This window comes from Anolis sagrei, chromosome Y (genome assembly GCF_037176765.1).
Source record: "Anolis sagrei isolate rAnoSag1 chromosome Y, rAnoSag1.mat, whole genome shotgun sequence".
Taxonomy (NCBI): Eukaryota; Metazoa; Chordata; class Lepidosauria; order Squamata; family Dactyloidae; genus Anolis; species Anolis sagrei.
In genome coordinates this window covers 20083180-20108432 of record NC_090035.1, presented here as the reverse complement: position 1 = coordinate 20108432, position 25253 = coordinate 20083180, and the positions used below count along the sequence as shown (strand labels likewise).

General features: G+C 48.5%; 1 protein-coding gene across 4 annotated transcripts in view; it reads left to right on the top strand.

Annotated features, from left to right (window-relative positions):
- Positions 1-25253, top strand: part of LOC137095366 (RNA polymerase II elongation factor ELL-like) — a 106531-nt gene that overhangs the window by 41682 nt on the left and 39596 nt on the right. For all 4 annotated transcript variants that reach the window (XM_067461963.1, XM_067461964.1, XM_067461962.1 and 1 more), the window contains 4 exons: positions 5386-5642; positions 6856-6968; positions 21327-21420; positions 22370-22847. In XM_067461963.1, the coding sequence (XP_067318064.1) occupies positions 5386-5642; positions 6856-6968; positions 21327-21420; positions 22370-22847 (942 nt within the window). The remainder of the gene's footprint in view (positions 1-5385; positions 5643-6855; positions 6969-21326; positions 21421-22369; positions 22848-25253) is intronic.

The following is a 25253-nucleotide window of genomic DNA, read 5'->3' as shown; positions in this document are numbered from 1 at the left end:
TGGGATAAAGGACCTTTCTGGAATGGCCCACTGTCTCCTTGTGATGGCAAAAAGTGGTGTATACATAAGCATAATTATATTGTAGAACAGAGATTTGGTTAGAAAATATCCCAGATTATCTGGCAGTGCAGACTCAAATAATCCAGTTTAAAGCAGAACACCTGGGGTCAGATCCTGAGATAAAGGACCTTTCTGGAATGGCCCACTGTCTCCTTGTGAAGGCAAAAAGTGGTGTATAAATAAGCATAATTATACTGTAGAACAGAGATTTGGTTAGAAAATATCCCAGATTATCTGGCACTGCAGATTCAAATGATCCAGTTTAAAGCAGAACACCTGGGGTCAGATCCTGGGATAAAGGACCTTTCTGGAAGGGCCCACTGTCTCCTTGTGAAGGCAAAAAGTGGTGTATAAATAAGCATAATTATATTGTAGAACAGAGATTTGGTTAGAAAATATCCCAGATTATCTGACAGTGCAGACTCAAATAATCCAGTTTAAAGCAGAACACCTGGGGTCAGATCCTGGGATAAAGGACCTTTCTGGAAGGGCCCACTGTCTCCTTGTGAAGGCAAAAAGTGGTGTATAAATAAGCATAATTATATTGTAGAACAGAGATTTGGTTAGAAAATATCCCAGATTATCTGGCACTGCAGACTCAAATAATCCAGTTTAAAGCAGAACACCTGGGGTCAGATCCTGGGATAAAGGATCTTTCTGGAAGGGCCCACTGTCTCCTTGTGAAGGCAAAAAGTGGTGTATAAATAAGCATAATTATATTGTAGAACAGAGATTTGGTTAGAAAATATCCCAGATTATCTGGCAGTGCAGACTCAAATAATCCAGTTTAAAGCAGAACACCCGGGGTCAGATCCTGGGATAAAGGACCTTTCTGGAAGGGCCCACTGTCTCCTTGTGAAGGCAAAAAGTGGTGTATAAATAAGCATAATTATATTGTAGAACAGAGATTTGGTTAGAAAATATCCCAGATTATCTGGCAGTGCAGACTCAAATAATCCAGTTTAAAGCAGAACACCCGGGGTCAGATCCTGGGATAAAGGATCTTTCTGGAAGTGCCCACTGTCTCCTTGTGAAGGCAAAAAGTGGTGTATAAATAAGCATAATTATATTGTAGAACACAAATTTGGTTTGAAATTGTTATTTTCTGTTTAATTGTCCAGCTCTTACTTTGAAAGTAGTAGTTCTCCTCCAAAAACCTTGTGTGGCTGCCACAAACTGGTCATAAGAATTCGGCCAATAGGCTGAGCAGTAAACATATTCATGGGTTCCCTGCTGTTATAGTTAGCCTGTTACCCATGCTACAACATGCTTGAAGTCAAAATTTCATTTATTTGCAATTAGAAATAAATGTTTAACAATATATAAAATAAATGTTTAAAAATACGGGAGTGTAAAATATAGTCCGGCCCCCCAACAGTCTGAGGAACAGTGAACTGGCCCCCTGTTCAAAAAGTTTGGCGACCCCTGGTCTAGATCTAGGGAAGTAATGCTACTCCTCTGTTCTGTTTTGGTTAGACCACATCTGGAATATTGTGTCCAGTTCTGGGCACCACAATTCAAGAGAGATATTGACAAGCTGGAATTTGTCCAGAGGAGAGCGACTAAAATGATAAAAGGTCTGGAGAACAAGCCCTATGAGGAGCGGCTTAACGAGCTGGGCATGTTTAGCCTGAAGAAGAGAAGGCTGAGAGGGGATATGATAGCCATGTATAAATATGTGCGAGGAAGCCACAGGGAGGAGGGAGCAAGCTTGTTTTCTGCTTCCCTGAAGACTAGGATGCGGAACAATGGCTTCAAACTACAAGAGAGTAGATTCCATCTGAACATGAGGGAGAACTTCCTGACTGTGAGAGCCGTTCAGCAGTGGAACTCTCTGCCCCGGAGTATGGTGGAGGCTCCTTCTTTGGAAGCTTTTAAACAGAGGCTGGATGGCCATCTGTCAGGGGTGATTTGAATGCAATATTCCTGCTTCTTGGCAGGGGGTTGGACTGGATGGCCCATGAGGTCTCTTTCAACTCTTTGAGTCTATGATTCTATGATTCTACTGGAGGGAGCCTAGGGAAGTATTCTTTCTAAGAGTTCACTAGAACCTCTAGTAACCAATAGAATTGCATTGGAAGATCTTGCCAGTTCCCAGCAAGACTGTGGGAGGGATTTCCACAGTTCTATTTCCCCAGCAGCTGCTTGCTGGGAAATTTTAGGAAAATTGGGGCAATCAGATGGAATAATAGAATAATAGAGTTGGAAGAGGCTACATGGGCCGTCTAGTCCAACCCCCTGACATGCAGGAAAAGCACAATCAAGGCACCCCTAACAGATGGCCATACAGACTCTGTTTCAAAGCCTCCAAAGAAGGAGTTTCCATTACACTCCTAGGCAGACAGTTAACTGTTGAATGGCTCATATGGTCAGGAAGTTCTTCCTGATGTTCAGGTGGAATCTCCTTTCTTGTCATTTGAACCCATAATCATAGAATTATAGAATCAAAGAGTTGGAAGAGACCTCATGGGCCAGCCAGTCCAACCCCCTGCCAAGAAGCAAGAATATTGCATTCAAATCACCCCTGACAGATTGCCATCCAGCCTCTGTTTAAAAGCTTCCAAAGAAGGAGCTTCCACCACACTCCGGGGCAGAGAGTTCCACTGCTGAATGGCTCTCACAGTCAGGAAGTTCTTCCTCATGTTCAGATGGAATCTCCTTTCTTGTAGTTTGAAGCCATTGTTTCGCATCCTAGTCTCCAGGGAAGCAGAAAACAAGCTTGCTTCCTCCTCCCTGTGGCTTCCTCTCACATATTTATACATGGCTATCATATCTCCTCTCAACCTTCTCTTCTTCAGGCTAAACATGCCCAGCTCCTTAAACCGCTCCTCATAGGGCTTGTTTTCCAGACCCTTGATCATTTTAGTCGCCCTCCTCTGGACACATTCCAGCTTGTCAATATCTCTCTTGAATTGTGGTGCCCAGAATTGGACACAATATTCCAGATGTGGTCTAACCAAAGCAGAATAGAGGGGTAGCATTACTTCCCTAGATCTAGACACTATGCTCCTATTGGTGCAGGCCGAAATCCCGTTGGCTTTTTTTGCCACCACATCACATTGTTGGCTCATGTTTAACTTGTTGTCCACGAGGACTCCAAGATCTTTTTCACACGTATTGCTCTCGAGACAGGCATTGTCCCCCATTCTGTATCTTTGCATTTCATTTTTTTCTACCTAAGTGGAGTATCTTGCATTTGTCACTAACTTCATTTTGTTAGTTTTGGCCCATCTCTCTAATCTGTCAAGATGGTTTTGAATTCTGCTCCTGTCCTCTGAGTATTGGCTATCCCTCCCAATTTGGTGTCATCTGCAAACTTGATGTTCATGCCTTCTAGCCATTCATCTAAGTCAGGAGTCTTCAAACTAAGGCCCGGGGGCCGGATACGGCCCAACAAGGTCATTCACCCGGCCCTCACCCAGGGTCAACCTATGTCAGAAACCACTTGAAAGCATGCAACAACAACAACAATCCTATCTCATGAACCAAAAGCAGGCCCACTATCCATTGAAATACTAAGTTTATATTTGTCAAAATTGTTCTTAATTTTAATTATTGTATTGTCTTTAAGGGTTTTTTTGCACTACAAAAAGATATGTGCAGTGTACATTGGAGTGCATTCATGTTTTTTTTCTAATTATAATCCGGCCCTCCAACAGTTTGAGGGACTGTGATCTGGCCCTCTGTTTAAAAGGTTTAAGGACCCCTGATCTAAGTCATTAATAAAGATGTTGAACAGGACCGGGCCCAGGATGGAATCCTGTGGCACTCCGCTCGTCACTTCTTTCCAGGATGAAGAGGAAGCATTGGTGAGCACCCTCTGGGTTCGTCCATTTAAGCAATTACTGATCCACCTCACCGTAGTTTTGCCTAGCCCACATTGGACTAGTTTCCTTGTCAGAAAATCAGGGGGGACCTTGTCGAAGGCCTTACTGAAATCCAGGTACGCTACATCCACGGCATTCCCCACATCTACCCAGCTTGTAACTCTATCGAAAAAAGAGATCAGATTAGTCTGGCAGGACTTGTTTTTGATAAATCCATGTTGACTATTAGTGATGACCTCATTTGTTTTTAAGTATTTGCAGACCACTTCCTTAACAATCTTTTCCAGAATCTTGCCTGATATCGACGTGAGGCTGACGGGACGGTAATGGTTTGGGTCATCCTTTTTCCTCTTCTTGAAGATTGGGACCACATTGGCCCTCCTCCAGTCTGCTGGAACTTATCCCGTTCTCCAAGAACTCTCAAAGATGATTGCCAATGGTTCCGAAATGACTTCCGCTAGTTCCTTTAATATTCTTGGGTGTAGTTGATCTGGCCCTGGGGACTTGAACTCATTTAGAGTGGCCAGGTACTCCTGGACGACTTGTTTCCCAATTTGGGGTTGGATGTCCTCTAATCCCTCATCCACTCCATCTTGCTGAGGTTGAAGATGACTTTCTTTTTGTGAGAAGACCAAGGCAAAGAAGGCATTAAGTAGTTCTGCCTTTTCCCTACCCCCTGTCAGCATTGCCCCATCTTCTCCTCGAAGTGGCCTATCGCCTCCTTGTTTTTCCTTTTTCTACTGACATAAGAAAAGAAGCCCTCTGAGTCCTGATCTTCAGGGCAGCAGAAAACAAGCCTGCTCCCTCTTCCTTGTGACATCCTTTCATACATTTCTACATGGCTCTCATGGCTCTTCCCAACCTTCTCTTCTGCAGGTTAAACATACCCAGTTATTTAAGACAGTCCTCATAGGGCTTTATGGTTTCCAGACCTTTGATCATTTTAGTTATCAAAGGACTTCCTAAAATCAAGAGATGCTCCATCCAGATCATTCCCTGCATCTACCAAACTTGTAACTCTATAAAAAAAAGAGATAAGATGAGTCTGGCATGATGTGTTTTTGAGGAAATCCATGCTGACTTTCAGTAATCCCACCATTCCTTTCTAAGTGATTGCTGATGCTCTCCTTCATGATCTGCTCCAGGATCTTTCCTGGTATTGATGTCAGGCAGACTGAAGAGTGGTCATTATTTGGCTTCTCTTTTTTCAGTCTTCTTATGGAACTTTTCCTGTTCTCCAAGAATTCCCAAATATTATTGCCAGTGATTCTGAAATGACTTCTGCTCATTCCTCTTGAATACTCTTGAATGTAGTTCATCTGGCCCTGTTGACTTGAATTCATTTAAAGTAGCCAGGTATTCCTTTACCAATTTTGGGTTGCATTTTCCCTATTACCTCTTCAGCTTCATATGGGAAGGGAAGCTTTTCCCCCACTTGGATCTGTCTTCCTTCAAGCGAGGTCCGTCTCTCAAGCCTTTGCTTTCACTCCTAATTCAGGCAAGACGGCCAAAGTTCACAAGCCCACTCCGGGGGTCTTGGACGCCTCTCTGTCACACATCCGCCCGACACCAGTCAACCTGGCCAATGCCATGAGCAAGAAGGGCAACAACATCGTTTCCCAGCAGCCCTTCAGGGACCGGGTGCTGCACCTACTGGCCCTCAAGCCCTACCGGAAGCCTGAGCTGCTCCTGAGGCTGCAGAAGGACAGCCTCTCGCCGCCGGATAAGGATTCACTGGAGGCCCTCCTGGTGCAGGTAAGGCCGGCCCTGCACTGTAAGGCCATTGTCCAACCTTGCAGGCCATGCAGTGATCAGTTTTCATGGCAAGGCATTTCGAGAGGCAGTTTGCCATTTTTTAGAGCAGAGTTTCTCAACCTGGGGGTCGGGACCCCTGTGGGGGGGTCACGAGGGGGTTTCAGAGGCGTCTCCAAAGACCATCAGAAAATATATATTTCTGATGGTCTTAGAAACCCCTTTGGCTGAAGATCTCTCCTCCTGTCCTTCTCTTTCTTTTCGGAAACAGAAGGCGAACTTTCTTACCAAAAGCCCTCTACTACTGTGATTGGCCAGCCTCTCAGCCAAGGGGAGGGCTGTTGGGAGAGACTCCAATTGAGGAGGGGAGAGCAGATGTGCTCGGCCCATGGCAGCATGCTGTGCATGCGTGGGCGAGGGAGAGCATGCATGACTGGAGGAAGGCTTACACCAGCGAGTTCCTTCAAGGCATGGGGGTTCTGTGTAGGACGTTTGGCCCAATTCTATCTTTGGTGGGGTTCAGAATGCTCTTTGAGTGTAGGTGAACTATAAATCCCATCAACTACAACTCCCAAATGTCAAGTTCTATTTCCCCAAACCACTAGTGTTTACATTTGGGCATATTGAGTATTCGTGCCAAGTTTGGTCTATTTGAGTCCACAGGACTATCTGGATGTAGGTGAACTACAACTCCAAAATTCAAGGTCAATGCCCGCCCAACCATTCCAGTATTTTCCGTTGGTTATGGGAGTTATCTATGCTAAGTTTGGTTTAATTCCATCATTGATGGAGTTTAGAATGCTCTTTGATTGTAGGTTAACCATCAATGACAGCAACTACAAATCCCAAGTGACAAAATCATCCCCCACCCCACTCACTCCACCAGTATTCAAATGTGGGCGTATCGGGTATTTGTGCCAAATTTGGTCCAGTGAATCACATCAGATATTTACATTGCGATTCATAACAGTAACAAAATTCCAGTTATGAAGTAGCAACAAAAATAATGTTGTGGTTGGGGGTCACCACAACATGAGGAACTGTATTAAGGGGTTGTGTCATGAGGAAGGTTGAGAAACACTGCTATAGAATCACCTGGATGACCTGACAAATTCCCAGAGAGATTGTAAATGACACATACTATCAGGGCGAAACCATGTGAACCTAAAACTGCCTTGTTTAATACCTGCTTCCTGCCTTTCTTTGCCTCCTACAGGTTGCCACCGTGAGTCCCAGGGACGGCTCCTGTACCCTGAAGGCTCAGCTGTACAAAGAGGTGCAGAAGGACTGGCCAGGCTATTCAGAAGGAGACCAACAAATCATTTTGCGGTAGAGATGGGCATTGTTCTCTTTTGGACATGGGCAGCATTTGGAACTTATTTCCTTCTGGAAGGAAGTGTGTTTCCATGCCTGAACCGGCATTTGAAATCTCAAGTTTCTCGAGTAATTCAAGCAAGGTCTCTGTGGGGCCTTTGAAGATTGAAAATTCAAGATGGTGGGCAAGCAGTGGACTTCTTTTTGGCTTTTGAGCCATTTCCCATTTATGCTGGCTAAGAGTGGGCAACTGGGAAATGAGGGGCCCTCCGAGATCATCCAGTCTGACCTAGGGATTCAGATTCAGGCCTCCAGAGTCCAAAAGCAAGGAGGGGTTTCCTGTCATAGTCAACTATGAATTGCACACATGGTATTCCTGCGCCTGCGCAGTTCAACTTCGGAACCTTCTAGAATTAAAAAGAAGACATTTATGACATTGCCTGGCCCCTCCCCCCTCCCCTCTCGAGTATATATAGCCCACGCGGGGCCAGGCCCCCTCAGTTCTCTTTATCCGCCCAGCGATTCAACTAGAGAACCTTCTTCGTGACAACTCGTAGGTAGACTCTTGGTTTAGACTCGGACTGGCTATCGCTCTTCTCTAACTCTCTGACCCGGACTGTATATCGACCTCTCTTTTGCTATTTCCTCGATCGGCTCTGACGGATCGCCCTAGCATTGACCTAATGGTGACCACGTCTTTCAAAAAGTGCACCCAGTGTCCCAATACTCTTCCGGACACGGACGGGCACTCACTGTGTCTTACTTGCTTGGGGGAAGTTCATCTTGCCCAACCCTGCAAGATCTGCCAGGCCTTCACGCCCCAGACCCGCAAGAACAGGGTCTCAAGATTAAAGGCGGCCTTGTATGAGAGGGCCCTCCTCCCGCCAGCTCCGTCTGCCCAGACTGCCAGGCCAGCGAACTTACCTAGTTTTAAGCAGCCACAACATGGCGGAGTGGCTAAGAAGAAGATCAAGAAGGCAAAAGATGCCCTCCAAGATGGCAGCCTGGCTTCTCCGGGGCCTTCGGGCTCCGTAAAAAGGGCGGGAAGCGTGGCAACCCTCCACTCGCCTCCGACGCGCCTTGCGCCGACCCAGCAGCGCGGAGAGCGAGCGCCCTCTCTGGAGGTTCCGCAAACCTCCCTTCAGCAGCCTTCGCCCTCGGCCCAGCCGTTAGGTCTCGCGAACTTGCTGCCAGCGCTTCCGGCTGGGGAGGCGGCCCCTGCGCCCTCTGCATCGACGCCGCTCCTGACCGAGGGGCAGGCGGATCCGCCGCTGCCGATGCCTGCCCTTACTCCCCCGATGCCGGGCGACCTGGGAGCGCAAGCAGGAGGGATGGCCCCTCTCGACGCCGGGGCTGCTCCAGACAATCAGCTGATGCCTCCGATGCCGGCTCTCCTCCCAGGAGTGGGCGTGGTTTCGCCCTCACTGCACATGGCGGGCCCCTTCCCTTCCATCTTCGGGGACGCAGCTCCGCAGCACGCCTCCCCTCCCTCGGTATCGGCCGATCATGAGGGCGGGGGCGAAGAGAGGAGCATGCAGCGTCCTGAACCACAGCAACGCGGCTCGCGCAGATCGCGGCGCGCGCGTTCGCCATCTCGATCCTCTAGGGGATCCAGGCGTCGGAGGCGCAGATCGTCCTCCTCCTCTTCTTCATCCTCCTCCTCTTCCTCCTCCGGATGCTCTAGGAGGAGGCGTTGGTCGAGGTGGTCCCGAGCCTCCTCCCGCAGAGGACGTCGGATGCCTGCTCCAGCGCCTCCAACCTTGCCCTTCCAGGGATTTTGGCAGCTATCACCAACGGGGCAGTATGTGTTTGTGCCTGCACCGGGACCCTCACAGCTGCCCTTCCCGATGTCATCCACACCAGCCATGCCCCTCCCTGTACAAAGAATGACAATGCCGGCTGCCCCTCTCCCTCCCCAGGGGCCTGCAAATGTGCTGCCAGGAAACTCTCTTCTTGTGGCTCATCCTTCGAATGGGTCATCAGGTAGGGGAGGAAACCCTGTCCCTCCCTCCACCCATGACACCCCCCTTCTCCCAATGCTATGTGAAGGGGATTTGCAGCTCACCAACGTCCAGCAAGATGATCTGGAGGCACAAGAGCCTGAATATAGAGCTGAGGACGTTGACAACTATGACTCAGCCCCCGACTCCCCTGAATCCGCCCAGGCTGCGGGGGCTGCGGATGAGACTATGGACAGACCCCCTGATTTCAATAAATTTGCATCTCTCGTTAGCAGGATGATAAAGGCTCTGGACCTGCCGGCCCCAAAGCCTTCTGAACATGTGGAGGACCCGATGTTCCCCTCGGATGAGCAGAACATCGCGTCCCCCACTGCATTGCCCCCACTCCCTTATCTGCTCAAGTTGGCCAGAGTGTCCGATGTAGCCCCCCCTCTAGTGGCGGCCGTCCCCAGGAGAGTGGATTCGCTATATAAAATAGATCTGTCATCCGCAAAGTGGGTGTCCAACCCTCCTCGGCCAAATACCGTGGTGGCCGAAGTGGCCAAATCTAAGCGCCAGAAAGGCGCCCTGACTACTCCCCCTGATAGGGAAGGTAGAAAGGTGGATTCATTGGGAAGGAAGGCCCACCTTTCAGCGGGACTATTCACACGAATGTCCCACTTTGCCACTTACATGAGTGGTTATCAAACATTTTTGTGGACTCAAATTCTGCCTTATTTGGATTCCTTGCCACCAGATAGCCAACGCTTTCCGAAAGCATTGCAGGAGGAAGCCATTGTGTTATCGCGCTTCCAGAAGAATTTTGCCAAACACTTGGCCGAGGCGGCGGGCAACCTATTTGCCACCGCCACCTCGATCAGGAGGCACGCTTGGCTTAGGGCGGCCAATCTTTCGGATGAGGGTAAAGCCCTAGCAGAAGACCTCCCACTACATGTGGATGGGCTCTTCAACCCGGAAACTGACGAAAAACTAAAAAGCAAACAAGAGGTTCGCCAAGCGGCGAGTAAATTTGGTTATTCATGGCAGCCAAGTTCTCAGCCAAAGTCTAGGTGGCAACAACAACAATCCCCTGGCTTCCGCAGGAACTACTCAAACTCGTTCACAGGTCCCTACAGGAACCGTAATTCGGGTTTCTCTAGATTCCAACCTGGCCACAGAGCTCCCTATGGAGCCAGATCCAAATTCCAATCTTTTCAAAACAAACCTAGATCCCAACCTGCCTCCAAGAAGCGGGTTTGACATGGGGGTAGGATCTTTGGTGACTCAACCGGAGGGCGATTGTCTCTTGGTTTCACAATCATCCTGTTCACCGGCTGAGCTCCCTAGGGCCTGTTGCCCGTTTTCACCATCGTTCTATGAGAGATTAGCCCCATTTCACGATGTTTGGGCACAAATTACCTCTGACAAATGGGTTCTTTCTATTGTTAAAAATGGTTACAGGATTGAATTTGAAGATGTGCCTCCTACAGGAGAGCTGATATCCACGCCTGCTTCCCTGCCCTTGTCAGCGGAAGTTCAAGCCTTGTTAGACAAAGGGGCCGTTTCTGTTGTTAGCCCTGTTATGTTTCAATACTGTTTTTTCTCACGATATTTTTTGGTGAATAAACGAAGCGGGGGCTTCCGGGCCATTATGGATCTCAGATCCCTTAATAAACATATTTTGCCAAAAAGATTTAGGATGGTCACTTTGTCCATGATTATGCCATTACTATTCCAGGGCGCTTGGTTCGCTACGGTGGATTTAAAGGATGCCTATTTTCACATCTCTATAGTCCCTCATCACCGTAGGTTCTTGGCATTTATGGTGGGTCACCAGGCCTATTGTTACAATGCCTTGCCGTTCGGCCTCTCGACGGCACCCAGGGTCTTTACTAAATGTATGTCGGTGGTCGCGGCCCACCTCCGCACCAGGGGGATAACGGTTTACCCCTATATTGACGATTGGCTGATCGTTGCCAGCTCGCCTGAGCAACTAAAACACCATGTTTCTATCATTTTGTCTTTACTCCAGTCCCTGGGTCTGGTCATCAATCTGGAGAAGTCCTCCCTCACGCCTGCCAGACGGATTCAATTCATCGGTGCATTGCTGGACTCTGTTTCCCAGAAGGCTTACCTTCCTCCAGACCGTTTCACCAAGTTGCGGGAGTTAGTCAGGCATGCTGTCGCTGCTCCCAGAATCACAGCAAAACAAGTACAGGTTTTACTGGGGCATATGGCCTCGACCATGGCTGTTACCCCCTACGCCCGGCTGAAAATGCGGCCCCTCCAATTTTGATTTCTTTCAATTTTCAACCCACTTTGGGACCACCCCTCTACCAGGCTTTCCATCCCACCCAACATCAAACTCCCTTGCGGAGTGGATGGACAAGCGTTGGGTATGCCAGGGCCTTCCTTTCCAGTCTCCATCTCCTGTCAGATCTATGACTACAGACTCGTCCCTCACGGGTTGGGGGGCACACTCCCAAGGTCTGATCGCCCACGGGGTGTGGTCCACAAGCAAGGCTGCCATGCACATAAACGTGCTCGAGCTGCTCGCGGTGGACAGGGGTCTAAAGTCTTTCGAAAGAGTGGTGTCAGGAAAGGTCATCCAAGTACTCACCGACAACACCACGGTGATGTACTACTTGAACAAGCAGGGGGGCACTCACTCGGGACCCTTGTTAGACCTGTGTCTGGAAATATGGAACTGGTGCATCAGCAGGGGGATCCATCTTATAGTCACTCACCTTCCGGGGGTAGACAACGGCCTCGCGGATGTGCTGAGCAGGAGCCCTATGGCCCACCACGAGTGGTCCCTGAACGGGGAGGTATCGGCCGACCTGTTCAGACTCTGGGGCTCGCCGGAGGTGGACCTGTTTGCGACTCGTCAAAACACCAAGTGCCGGCTGTTTTGCGCCCGCTGCCATCCGATACCGCAAATAGGCTGTCTGGGGGATGCATTCCTCCACAATTGGGGGAGGGGGGCAGACTGGTTTATGCATTTCCCCCCTTTCCTCTGTTACTCCGGGTGGTTGCAAAACTCAAAAGGGACAACGCACACTGCATCCTGGTGACACCTTGGTGGCCTCGCCAACCTTGTTTTGCCCCCCTCCTCCAATTATCACGGAGCAGTTTTCTTCAGTTTTGTCACAGGTCAGATTTACTGACGTCTCAAGGGGGTCAGGTACTGTATCCCGAGGTACATCAACTCGGGCTCACAGCCTGGCTCCTGTTGCCGAACCATTAACTGCTTTTTCTGACCTATCTGGACCGGTCCTCTCTATTATTGAGGCGGCTCATAGACCTTCTACAAAAAGATCGTATTTATATAAGTGGGCTAGATTTAAGAATTTTACTGCACAAAGGGGTGTTGCACCTGAAAAAGCGCCCATTTCGTTGGTTCTTGACTTCTTAGTTTCGTTACTTGACGCGGGCCTCTCGGGATCGTCTTTGAAGTGTTATTTAGCCGCCATTTCTTGGTTTCGGCGGAAAGCGGCCTCCCCTCATGTTTTGGAGACCCAGTGGTTAGAACCTTTTTGAGAGGTATCGCTAATACTAGGCCCTGTGTCACCCCTATTTCACCTTCCTGGAGTTTGGAGTTGGTGTTAACAGTTTTGATGAGACCTCCTTTTGAGCCATTGGCGACGATAGACTTGTCATATCTTTCTTGGAAAGTGGCCTTTTTGGTGGCCATAACGTCGGCTCGGAGGGCCAGTGAATTGTGCGCTCTACGGGTTGACCCTCCTTATCTTAAATTTCACAAAGATAAGGTTGTATTGCGCACAGACATTTCCTTTCTTCCCAAAGTTTCGACGACTTTTCACATGTCACAGGAGATTGTTCTCCCTTCCTTTTTTCAAAATCCTACAACGTCTTTGGAAAAGGGTTGGCATTGCCTGGATGTTCGCAGGGCACTGGCGTTTTATGTAGACAGAACAGCTGGAATTAGAAAAACGCCAAGATTGTTTATTAAGTATCGCAAGGACGAAAGGGGATTACCATTGTCTTCCCAGCGCTTTTCTTCCTGGGTGGTGTCCATTATTAAATTGTGTTATAAACTGTCTGGTAAGGATTTACCTCAACAGGTTAAGGGTCAATCGACCCGAGCGGTGTCGACGTCTGTTGCCTTTATGAGGGGTGTGCCGCTGGACGCCATCTGCAGGGCTGCCATCTGGACAACGCCATTTTCCTTTGTATCGCATTACAAGGTGGATGTTGTTTCCAGGAGAGCAGCGGATTTTGGGAGATCGGTTTTGTTTTCAGCGGTGGCATGACGCCCACTGTCCACGGTTAGTAGCTTGCTAGTCTACCATGTGTGCAATTCATAGTTGACTACGACAGGAAATTATAAGTTGCTTACCTGTAACTGTAGTTTCCTGAGTAGTCACCTATGAATTTGCACAACCCGCCCTTCCTCCCCTCGAGTGTCATGCCCCCGCCTTCTGCCGTTTTGGCGGAAGAGAACTGAGGGGGCCTGGCCCCGCGTGGGCTATATATACTCGAGAGGGGAGGGGGGAGGGGGGGCGGGGTCAGGCAATGTCATAAATGTCTTCTTTTTAATTCTAGAAGGTTCCGAAGTTGAACTGTGCAGGCGCAGGAATACCATGTGTGCAAATTCATAGGTGACTACTCAGGAAACTACAGTTACAGGTAAGCAACTTATAATTACATTGTATTTCCCTGCCTGGCAGAAGGGGATTGGACTGGATGGGTCTCTTAACTCTAGAATGCCATGGCTCTTTGTGTTGTCGAAGGCTTTCATGGCCGGAATCACTGGGTTGCTGTGAGTTTTCCGAGCTTTCTAGCCATGTTCCAGAAGCATTCTCTCCTGATGTTTTGCCCCCATCTGTGGCAAGCATCCTCAGGTTGTGAGGTCTGTTGCAAGCTAGGCAAGTGATGTTTATATATTTGTGGGATGGTGTTCAGGGTGGGAGAAAGAACTCTTGTCTGTTGGAGGCAAATATGAATGTTGCCATTGGCCCCCTTGCTTAGCATTGAATGGCCTTGCAGCTTCAGAACCTGGCTGCTTCCTGGCTGCGGGATTCCTTTGTTGGGAGGTATTAGCTGGCCCTGACTGAGAAGCATGCTCTCCAAATCTATTGAAGGTATCCTCAGAGGTTGTGAGGTCTGTTGGAAACTAGGCAAGTGAGAGTTATCTGTCTGTGAAATAATGTCCAGAGTGTCAATATTGCATTTGGCCACCTTGGTTAGCACTGAATAGCCTTGCAACTTCAAAGCCTGGCTGCTTCCTGCCTGAGGGAATCCTTTGGGAGTAGTTAGCTGGCCCTAATTATTTCCGGTCAGAAATTCACCTATATTCTGAGTATGGCTCTTTAATTACTGGTCTGATTTCAGAGTTTGTTTTAATGATGGAAGCCAGATTTTGTTCATTGTCATGGTATCCTCCTCCCTGTTGAAATCATAGAATCATAGAATCAAAGAGTTGGAAGAGACCTCATGGGCCATCCAGTCCAACCCCCTGCCAAGAAGCAGGAATATTGCATTCAAATCACCCCTGACAGATGGCCATCCAGCCTCTGCTTAAAAGCTTCCAAAGAAGGAGCCTCCACCACACTCTGGGGCAGAGAGTTCCACCGCTGAACGGCTCTCACAGTCAGGAAGTTCTTCCTAATGTTCAGATGGAATCTCCTCTCTTGTAGTTTGAAGCCATTGTTCCGCGTCCTAGTCTCCAAGGAAGCAGAAAACAAGCTTGCTCCCTCCTCCCTGTGGCTTCCTCTCACATATTTATACATGGCTATCATATCTCCTCTCAGCCTTCTCTTCTTCAGGCTAAACATGCCCAGTTCCCTAAGCCGCTCCTCATAGGGCTTGTTCTCCAGACCCTTGATCATTTTAGTCGCCCTCCTCTGGACACATTCCAGCTTGTCAATATCTCTCTTGAATTGTGGTGCCCAGAATTGGACACAATATTCCAGATGTGGTCTAACCAAAGCAGAATAGAGGGGTAGCATTACTTCCTTAGATCTAGACACTATGCTCCTATTGATGCAGGCCAAAATCCCATTGGCTTTTTTTGCCGCCACATCACATTGTTGGCTCATGTTTAACTTGTTGTCCACGAGGACTCCAAGATCTTTTTCACACGTACTGCTCTCGAGCCAGGCATTGTCCCCCATTCTGTATCTTTGCATTTCATTTTTTCTGCCAAAGTGGAGTATCTTGCATTTGTCACTGTTGAACTTCATTTTGTTAGTTTTGGCCCATCTCTCTAATCTGTCAAGATCGTTTTGAATTCTGCTCCTGTCCTCTGGACTATTGGCTATCCCTCCCAATTTGGTGTCGTCTGCAAACTTGATGATCATGCCTTCTAGCCCTTCATCTAAGTCATTAATAAAGATGTTGAACAGGACCGGGCCCAGGACGGAACCCTGCGGCACTCCGCTCGTCACTTCTTTCCAAGATGAAGAGGAAGCATTAGTGAGCACTCTCTGTGTTCGTCCAGTTAACCAATTACAGATCCACCTCACCGTAGTTTTGCCTAGCCCACATTGGACTAGTTTCCTTGCCAGAAGGTCATGGGGGACCTTGTCGAAGGCCTTACTGAAATCCAGGTACGCTACATCCACAGCATTCCCCGCATCTACCCAGCTTGTAGCTCTATCAAAGAAAGAGATCAGATTAGTCTGGCATGACTTGTTTTTGATAAATCCATGTTGACTATTAGCGATGACTGCATTTGTTTCTAAGTGTTTGCAGACCGCTTCCTTAACAATCTTTTCCAGAATCTTGCCCGGTATCGACATGAGGCTGACCGGACGGTAGTTGTTTGGGTCATCCTTTTTTCCCTTCTTGAAGATTGGGACCACATTGGCCCTCCTCCAATCTGCTGGAACTTCTCCCGTTCTCCAAGAACTCTCAAAGATGGTTGCCAATGGTTCCGAAATGACTTCCGCTAGTTCCTTCAATACTCTGGGGTGTAGTTGATCTGGCCCTGGGGACTTGAACTCATTAAGAGCGGCCAGGTATTCCTGGACAACTTCTTTCCCAATTTGGGGTTGGATGTCCTCCAATCAATCATCCACTCCATCTTGCTGAGGTTGAAGATGACTTTCTTTTTGTGAGAAGACCGAGGCAAAGAAGGCATTAAGTAGTTCTGCCTTTTCCCTACCCCCTGTCAGCATTGCCCCATCTTCTCCGCGAAGAGGTCCTATCGCCTCCTTGTTTTTCCTTTTTCTGCTGACATAAGAATAGAAGCCCTTTTTATTGTTTTTAATGTCCCTGGCAAGTCTGAGCTCGTTTTTTGCTTTAGCCTTGCGGACCTTTTCCCTACAGGTGTTGGCTATTTCTTTGAATTGTCCACATGTGTGTGGATTTCAGTGGTTTCTCTGTGGAGTCTGACATGATGGTTATCAGAGAGGTCCAGCATTTATGTGTTCTGTATTGCTTCATCAGGTGCTCTGCTATTGCTGACTTCTCTGGTTGACTTAGCCTGCAGTGCCTTTCCTGTTCCTTGATTCGTGCCTGGGCAATGCTGCTGCGTTTGGGGGTCCCTATGGAGACTTTTCTACAGCTGCATGGTATACAGGAGATTCCTGCAGAGATGAGAAGATCCCTCTTGTCCTTTGCTGAACACAGCATTTGTTGGATTTTCTTGGTGGGTTTGTAGATAGTTGGTAGGCTGTGTTTCTTCATCAGCTTCCCTATGCAGTCAGTAGTTCCCTTGATGTATGGTAAGAACACCTTTCCTCTGGGTGGATCTTTGTCTTGAGACTTGTGGCTTGTTCTTGGCCTTGCAGCTCTTTTGATGTTTATGGTGGAGTTTCCTTTGGCCACTCCTGCCCAGAGTGTATTTATAGGCTCTTGGTCACCTGAGTGCCTGGGATAGGAAGCCTAGAAACCCCAGGGGCCGCTTTGGAACTCCATTCCATGGCCCATTTGTAATTTTCCATCCCGTCTGTATGTGACTTCCCTCTTGCCAAATAAAACTTTTCCCCCTTTTAGATTCGCCGAATCAACAACGCTTTCCACTGATAGCCAAATGGGGCTTTTTATTTTGGCAAAGTGTGGAAACCATTCAAAGAGAGGAGAGAGCAGAAAAGAGCTGGTATTTGCTATCACAACTTATACATGCCTTCAATAAATACGATATAGTATGCTTAATTGTGGTGCTGAGGGAGGACAGATTTGTGTGTCACACCTGAGCTTCCTGTTCACATGTCGCATGGGTCGCGTTTAAAGAGACGACCCCCCCCCCCCCCCAAATAGAAGGTAGTTTTATTTGAAGACACGATGACGATGATGATGGTGCATAATTCGATCCAATTCTTGGAAGTAAGTATTTTGTCTTGGCACCTATGCAGGACTTCTTAGATCAGGGTTTCTCAACCTTCCTAATGCTGCGACTCCTTTAATACATTTCCTCATGTTGTGGTGACCCCAACCATAAAAATCATTTACATTGCTACTTCATAACTGTAATTTTGCTATGGTTATGAATTGCCATGTAAATATCTGATATGCAGGATGTATTTTCATTCACTGGACCAAATTTGGTATAAGTAGCCCATACGTCCAAATTTGAATACTGGTGGGGTTGAGGGGGGTTGATTTTGTCATTTGGGGGTTGTAGTTGCTGGCATGTATAGTTCGCCTACAATCAAGGAACATTCTGAACTCCACCAACGTTGGAAATGAACCAAACATGGCACACAGAATTCCCATGACCAACGGAAAATACTGCAAGGGTTTGGTGGGCATTGACCTTGAGTTTTGGAGTTGTAGTTCATCTACATCCAAAGAGCACTGTAGACTCAAACAGTGATAGATCTGGATCAAACTTGGCACGAATACTCAATATGCCCAAATGTAAACACTGTTAGTTTGGGGAAATAGAACTTGACATTTGGGAGTTGATGGGATTTATAGTTCACCTATACTCAAAGAGCATTCTGAACCCCACCAAAGATAGAATTGGGCCAAACTTCCCACATAGAACTCCCATGCTTTGAAGGGACTCGCTAACGCAAACCTCCCTTCAGCCTTGCCCGCAATCCTTTGTCCGCACACGCGAACCACGGCTCCTTTTTTTCCACCGCAAGGCTCTCTTCGGAACTTCTCAGCGATGTCAATGACACATTTCCTAGAACCCCCATGGTTGACAATCCTTGACACCATCTGACCGTGAAGGCAAACGGTTCGATGCGGTAGGCAGAAAGCTGCATTCTGGCATCCATCTTCTGGCAAGGATGGCTAACTACGGTGCGTGCATGGGAATGTACCAGCAAATTTTGTGGGAGAAAGTTCTCCCATTCTTCCAACGAATGTTGGAAGAAAATCGTTCGGTCTTTACTACCCTGGCGCAGGAAGCGAATTCCCTGGTGCATCACCAGATCCAGATGGCCAGGCACACTGGTGATATGGCGGGGAAGATGATAGCCTATGCAGTCTCCATCAGAAGACATGCCTGGCTCCGGTCCTCGGGCTTATTGACTTCATCTAGCCAGGTCATCAAAGACCTCCCATTTGATGCGCTGGGGTTGTTTAACGCAGGAACTGACGATAAGCTGAAAGCGAACCAAGATTATAAGCTTCTGGTGGCGAAGTGTGGGATTGAGAATCAAGCCCAAGCGCAAAGAACATGTTGGTTCCAGTACACACAATGTCGGCATGGGGCCCCATACCAACAATACCTGTACCGTCAGACTCTTCGCCCTCTTGTGAGCCCTCAGCAGCAGCCTCAACAACAGCAGCAGCAGCATTGGTCACAGCAGCAGCAGTGCCCCCGGGCCAGGCACGCCTCTGGGGGCAACCACCCAAGGCTTTGGGTTCAATGCTCCCCTGGACGATACCGTCTCCTCATCTGGTATAGCTGCCGCCAACATACTAGCTCCCGCAACCCTCCCTTCCAGCCCTCAACCTCGACTACCACCATTCGGCGACTGACAGGCACATTTCATTGATGCCTGGCAACTCATCACCACAGATGCGTGGGTGCTCAAGATTGTGGAGGATGGTTATGCATTAGAGTTCAAAGAACTCCCTCCAACAGGATGCATAGTTGACACCCAACCTTCCTCGCCAATCTTATCAGAGGTCGACACTCTCCTCCGAATCTCTTCCTTTCCAGCGTAAAACGGGCGGGCCTTCTTCTCAAGATACTTCACCGTTTCCAAGCCGGACGGCCTCCTCTGCCACATCCTCAACTTGAGGGATCTCAACTCATTCATCAAGGCCCAAAAATTCAGAATTTTGACAGTGTCATCCATACTTCCTCTCCTCCGGCTGGGGGACTTCTTCGCGTCCATCGACCTCTGGGACACTTACTTCCATGTGTCCAGCAGGAAAGGCCACAGACGTTTCAAGGTCCTTCCATTTCGCCTCATGACATCTCCAAGAACCTTCACAAAATGTATGTCGATAATGGCCGCACACCTCAGAAGGCAGAAAATCTGGGTTTTTCCATTCCTGGACGATTAGTTGCTAGCAGCGCAATGTAGCTTATGCGCCTGACAAGCTGGGCCTCCTGGTATCACCCCAGTGCTTATCTAACTGGATTGCTTCGACCATTGAACTGTCCTACCAGCTGCCCGCTGTCAGCTGCCACTGGTCGTTCGAGCTCGATTGACATGGTGGCCTCCTGGACCGCCTTTTTGAGGGGGATCCCTTTGGACTCTATTTGTAAAGCGACCATTTGATCCAATCCTTTGATGTTTGTGTCTCATTACAGACTGGACACTAGACATAGGACAGACACAGCGTTTGGATGTGCGATTTTGTCCTCTTGTCCTCCCTAGCTCCCGGTACCAGAACTCTCGGTACCGAGAGCAGACGCACCTGAACTGATTTATATGTGTGGTTCTATGTGATCACTTGTTTGTTCCCAGTTTTTCTCTTTCCATCAAGGAAATATCCATTTATTATTGGGGAAAATAAATAGCGCTGATGCCTTACCTGTTTCTGTACATGCTCAGTATCCGGATAATGTTTTTTCCCCCCTAGTATGTGCCCAATGCCTTCTCGACTGAGGCATTGCGAATGTTTGTACTGATTTATATATGCTTGCAGCTGTGTTTGGCCTCAGTGCCAGGAAGCTCCCTGATGCCGTGTTTTTCCTTGTTGTGAAATGTTTTTGATTACTTCCATATATATGTCAGTATGAGCGTGTTTATGGTAGGCCCGCTGGGCCATGAATCGTTATACAGTCCTATGCTTGGGACAATATGTTCTTTATTTTCTATAAGGTCTTGCTGCCACAAGAAAGGGGTTGGTTTGTTCTTCCCACCTCTGGGACCTTAGCTTGCTAGTCTCCACATGTGTGCATTCATAGAGACCACAAAGAAAAATTGTAGGTTACATACCTGTGACCATCTTTCTTAGATTGGTGCTCTCTGAATTCACACAAACCTGCCCAGCCTCCCCACTTTCAAACCTCTGCCTTTCTCACTGCCCTTGCAGCATAGGAACTGTGGAGGGCGCGTACAGGGCGCCTTTTATGCCCTGCCAGGGACTGGGCGGGGTTACCGCCAAAACTTGAAAAGTTTAAACTAGAGAAGTTTCTGTTGGTACCCGCACAGGTGCAGTCACTTCACATGTGTGAATTCACAGAGCACCTACCATTATTTACAAGGGTTTAACTCATTGCACCACCGAGGGCTCCTATGGCAGTTAGATCAAAAAGGAGAAAATGTTTTTGTTGGGCTTGGCCTCATGTAAGCCACCCTGGATCTCCTTGGGGAGATGGTAGCGGGGTATAAATAAAGTTTTATTATTATTATTTACAAACAAACAAAAAACTCTTTGGCAGGGAAGATGGAGCAACAGCACGTCCCTGTGGCCGGAACTGAGCACAGCCTCCAACATGCCGAAAGATAGGAAAGCCTATATATATACCTCTATCTATGTTGTTTGTCTTGTCATTGTATAAGCAGCTTTGAATGTTTGACATATATGTGTTCTCTGATCCGCTCTGAGTCCCCTTCTGCATGAGAAGGGTGGAATATAAATACTATAAATCGGGTTGGGACCCCGGGGGGGGGGGGTCACAAGGGGGTTTCAGAGGAGTCACCAAAGACCATTAGAAACCATATATTTCTGATGGTCTTAAGAACCCCTTTGGCAGAGAAGGCTGAAGATTTCTTTGCCTGTCCTCTTCCTTTTTGGAAACAGACAGCGAATCCTCCCACCAAATGCCCTCCTCCTGCTGTGAAAATACATCCTGCATATCAGATATTTACATATAACAGCAACAAAACTATAGTTCTGAAGTAGCAACGAGAATAATTTTATGGTTGGGGGTCACCACAACATGAGGAACAGTGTTAAGGGGTGCGGCATCATGAAGGTGAGGAACACTGCTATAAATAAATAAATAAATAAATAAATAAACAGTACATAAATATAAAGACACTCCTCACTGATGGCCATTTGATCTTGATTGCTTGCAGCAATTTTAAGTCTTCTGCTTGTCTTGCAGGAAACTCTGCCCTCCACCAAATGTGCCCTGTCCCCCGGAGAACACGGCTCCTAGCCCTTCCAGTGACATTGATGTCTCCTCCTCCCCTCTGCAGGTAAGGCCCCTTTGGACGCTTCCATGGATCCCATTTCGACCATGGATAGCTGTCAGAACCAACTGGAATACTCTCTAACAGTCCACAACTATACACTTTAGGTAGTTCAAACAGGAAGATACTCAAGAGTCCATTTCAAAGGGTCAATGACAGAAAACCTCAAGAATGTTCAAGTATAGTCCCAAGTCAAGATCCAAACACGTAGTCAAAAGTCCAAACACAAAGTCCACCAACCAAGACACCAGCTGTAGCGCTATCCAAGACGTTGCTCTCAGCAAAGAGCTATTGCAGCCACCAGCTATTTATGCTGCCCAATAAAACCCTTGGTGGCGCAGTGGGTTAAACCAAAAGGCTGACCGAAAGGTTGGCAGTTCAAATCCAGGGAGCGGGCTGAGCTCCCACTTTTAGGGCCAGCTTCTGCCAATCTAGCAGTTTGCAAATGTAAGTAGAACAATAGATACAATTTTGGTGGGAAGGTAACAGCACTCCATGCAGTCATGCTGGCCACATAACCTTGGAGGTGTCTACAGACAACTCTGGCTCTTTGGCTTAGAAATGGAGATGAACACCAACCCCCAGAGTTGGGTGCAACTAAAAAAATTGCAAGGGAAAGTTTTACCTTTACTAATGAAGCCCTTACAGCTGAGAGGCCCTTTTTTGAGCCAGCCGCTTGGATTAGCTCAGATGGGTGGCATCTACTCATAGCTGAAGATGAGGGGAATCCCCCTTAAAAACCTCATCCCACCCTATATTTGTTTTCTCCAAGCCTTGAGGATCCTGCTCCTGAAAGTACGAGGCTGCTCAGGTGGCTCTTGTACATTTGCCCCTGATTCGACTGCTAGAAGTCTCTCTTCCCCATCATCCTCACCCTCCACTCAGGTCCTGATAACAGCCTTGAGCTTTTAGATCCCAATCCTAGGATTCCCCTTTATTATTTTTGTCTCCCCAGAAGCGAGGCCAGCCCCCGGACTTCACCGACCCCTTATCCACCAAGAGGCTCCGGATATCCCACTTTGCCCAAAGGACTCAGCTGACAAACAATGGCAAACTGAACTCAGCCCACAGCAAGGAGGGCCTGTTGCCCGTTGCAAGCACATCAGAGCCAGCCCCCTCAGTCTTGATTTTGCCTGCTCTGGAGCTGCCTCATGACCTGATGGCCAGCCTCAGCTATGACCTGGCCTACAATGGGAAGGAATTAGAGACCAACGCAGGCAAGAGGCTGTTGGCAGCACCAATGGTAGCCACAATGGACTCTGCCCCGGCCGGGAAACACCATGGGAAATCCCAGAAGAAGCACAAGGAGCAGGAAAGGAGGGAGGAGAAGAATCCACCGCTGCAGCCTCAGCAGGCCCCCCAAGAAAAGTCTGACTGTGGAATGGAAAAAGAGGGTGATATGGCGGCCGAGGATCCTGTTCCAGACACTTCCGGTAGGTCTCAAAGTTGATTGGTTGTCTCTACAGTCGTGAGGTTTTTGTGGTTTCTCAAAAAAGTGAGAATCTCCTTCCCTCATTTTTTCTGAGGTTTCTTTGCTTCTTCTTTCTTTCCTTCCTCCTTCCCTCTCTCCCTCTTTCTCCTTCCATTCTTCCTTCCCCCTTTTGCCCTTTCTTCCCTCTTTCCTTCCACCTTCCATTCCTTCCTTCCATCCTTCTTTTCCTCTCTCCCTCCCTCCCTCCCTTCTTTCCTTCCTCCTTCCCTTCCATCCTTCCATCAGGCAAAAGGCTGCCAAAATGGCTGCAAAAAGCCTAAGGCAGTTGTTGTTCATTCGTTCAGTCATCTCCGACTTTTCGTGACCTCATGGACCAGCCCACGCCAGAGCTCCCTGTCGGCCGTCACCATCCCCAGCTCCTTCAAGGTCAGTCCAGTCACTTCAAGGATGCCATCCATCCATCTTGCCCTTGGTCGGCCCCTCTTCCTTTTGCCTTCCACTTTCCCCAGCATAATTGTCTTCTCTAGGCTTTCCTGTCTCCTCATGATGTGGCCAAAGTACTTCAACTTTGTCTCTAGTATCCTTCCCTCCAGTGAGCAGCCGGGCTTTATTTCCTGGAGGATGGACTGGTTGGATCTTCTCGCAGTCCAAGGCACTCTCAGAACTTTCCTCCAACACCACAGCTCAAAAGCATCGATCTTCCTTCGCTCAGCCTTCCCTAAGGTCCAGCTCTCACATCCGTAGGTGACTACAGGGAATACCATGGCTTTGACTAGGCAGATCTTTGTTGCCAGTCTGATGTCTCTACTCTTTACTATTTTATCGAGACTGGACATTGCTCTCCTCCCAAGAAGGAAGCGTCTTCTGATTTCCTGGCTACAGTCTGCATCTGCAGTAATCTTTGTGCCTAGAAATACAAAGTCTGTCATGGCCTCCACATTTTCTCCCTCTATTTTCCAGTTGTCAATCATTCTTGTTGCCATAATCTTGGTTTTTTTTATGTTTAGCTGCAACCCGGCTTTTGCGCTTTCTTCTTTCACCTTTATTAGAAGGCTCCTCAGCTCCTCCTTGCTTTCGGCCATCAGAGTGGTGTCATCTGCAGCCTAAGACAGAGGACCACCAAAATGGCTGTGAAAAGGCCAAGGCAAAAACTGCCAAAATGGCTGTGAAAAGGCCGAGGCAAAAACTGCCAAAATGGCTGTGAAAAGGCCGAGGCAAAAAACTGCCAAAATGGTTGTGAAAAGGCCGCCAGCATGGCCGCAAAAAGGCCAAGGCGAGGGACCGCCAAATGTGCCATGAAAAGGCGAAGGTGAGAAACCACCATAATGGCTGTGAAAAAGTCAAGGCGAGGGACCGCCAAAATGGCCGCCAAATGCTTCTGGAGCAGTCGACCCAACAAAAAGAGCGGGAACTGCTTCTGTTATGGCCTCTACTTCTGTGCAGTATGCCGTATGGGCTTCGGAGGGAGAGAGTGAGCCTGCCCACACTGCCCTCGAGCTGCAGACTCAGCACGCCGGGGGAGCGCCCCCCTCGCATGCGCAGCCCACCCCGGGGGCGCAAGAGGCGCCGAGGATGTCATTGATACCGGCACTTCCCGTGCCCTCTCTTATGAATTTATCAGCTGCCGGTATTGAGCATAACTAATGGATGCAGGGCCAATGGCTCTGCTCCTGGCATCCGGGCCTTTCCTTCCTCCTGGCTCCGCCTCCCCGGGATCATGTTGGCGTGGGAGTCCCTTTCTGCAGTGCCCTAGCTGGGCGTCAAGACGTCATGTCGATACCGGTCAGCTTCAGGGAGCAGGTGAGCCTCCTCCTCTCCCTCCTTTTCTCCAGAGAAATCACGGGGGAAAGGTTTTGCACATTCGCACCGCTCCTGCTCCTCCTCCTCCAAATGGGGAGTATTTGCCTGGGACCCATGCAGCAGGGTTATTGGCAATTATCCCTACAAGGCCAATAGATCTACGCTTCTCCCCACGCTCCTCCCCTGATGCCTTCTCAGGGGCTGCCTAATTCTCTACATACCTTCCACGTGTGGGGAATATGCAAAGGGCTTTTTTTATCTGCCTGCTAAACTGATGAGCATGGCGGCAGGTCAAGAAGCCTCTTCGTTTTCAGCTTCTGCAGTGGTTTCTACCTCCAATCAAGCTACTATCCTCCTTTTGGTGTCTGTGCAGATGCCTCCCTGGACTCCTCTGCCTTCCTCCAGGGGGAAGGCATTTGCTGTTGCACAGGAGCGAGGATTGAGTACAATTAGTTTGCAATTAATTGCTCCTGCAATTAACTGGCCCACAGCCAGCTGGAGAGAGGAGGGCGCCAATCTTGGCCCTCCTGGTGGCCACTGAGCTCTCGCTACCGGCTTTTGAGTCCTTTCCACCCCTGCCATCAGCCCCGTGCGTGCTAGACCATTC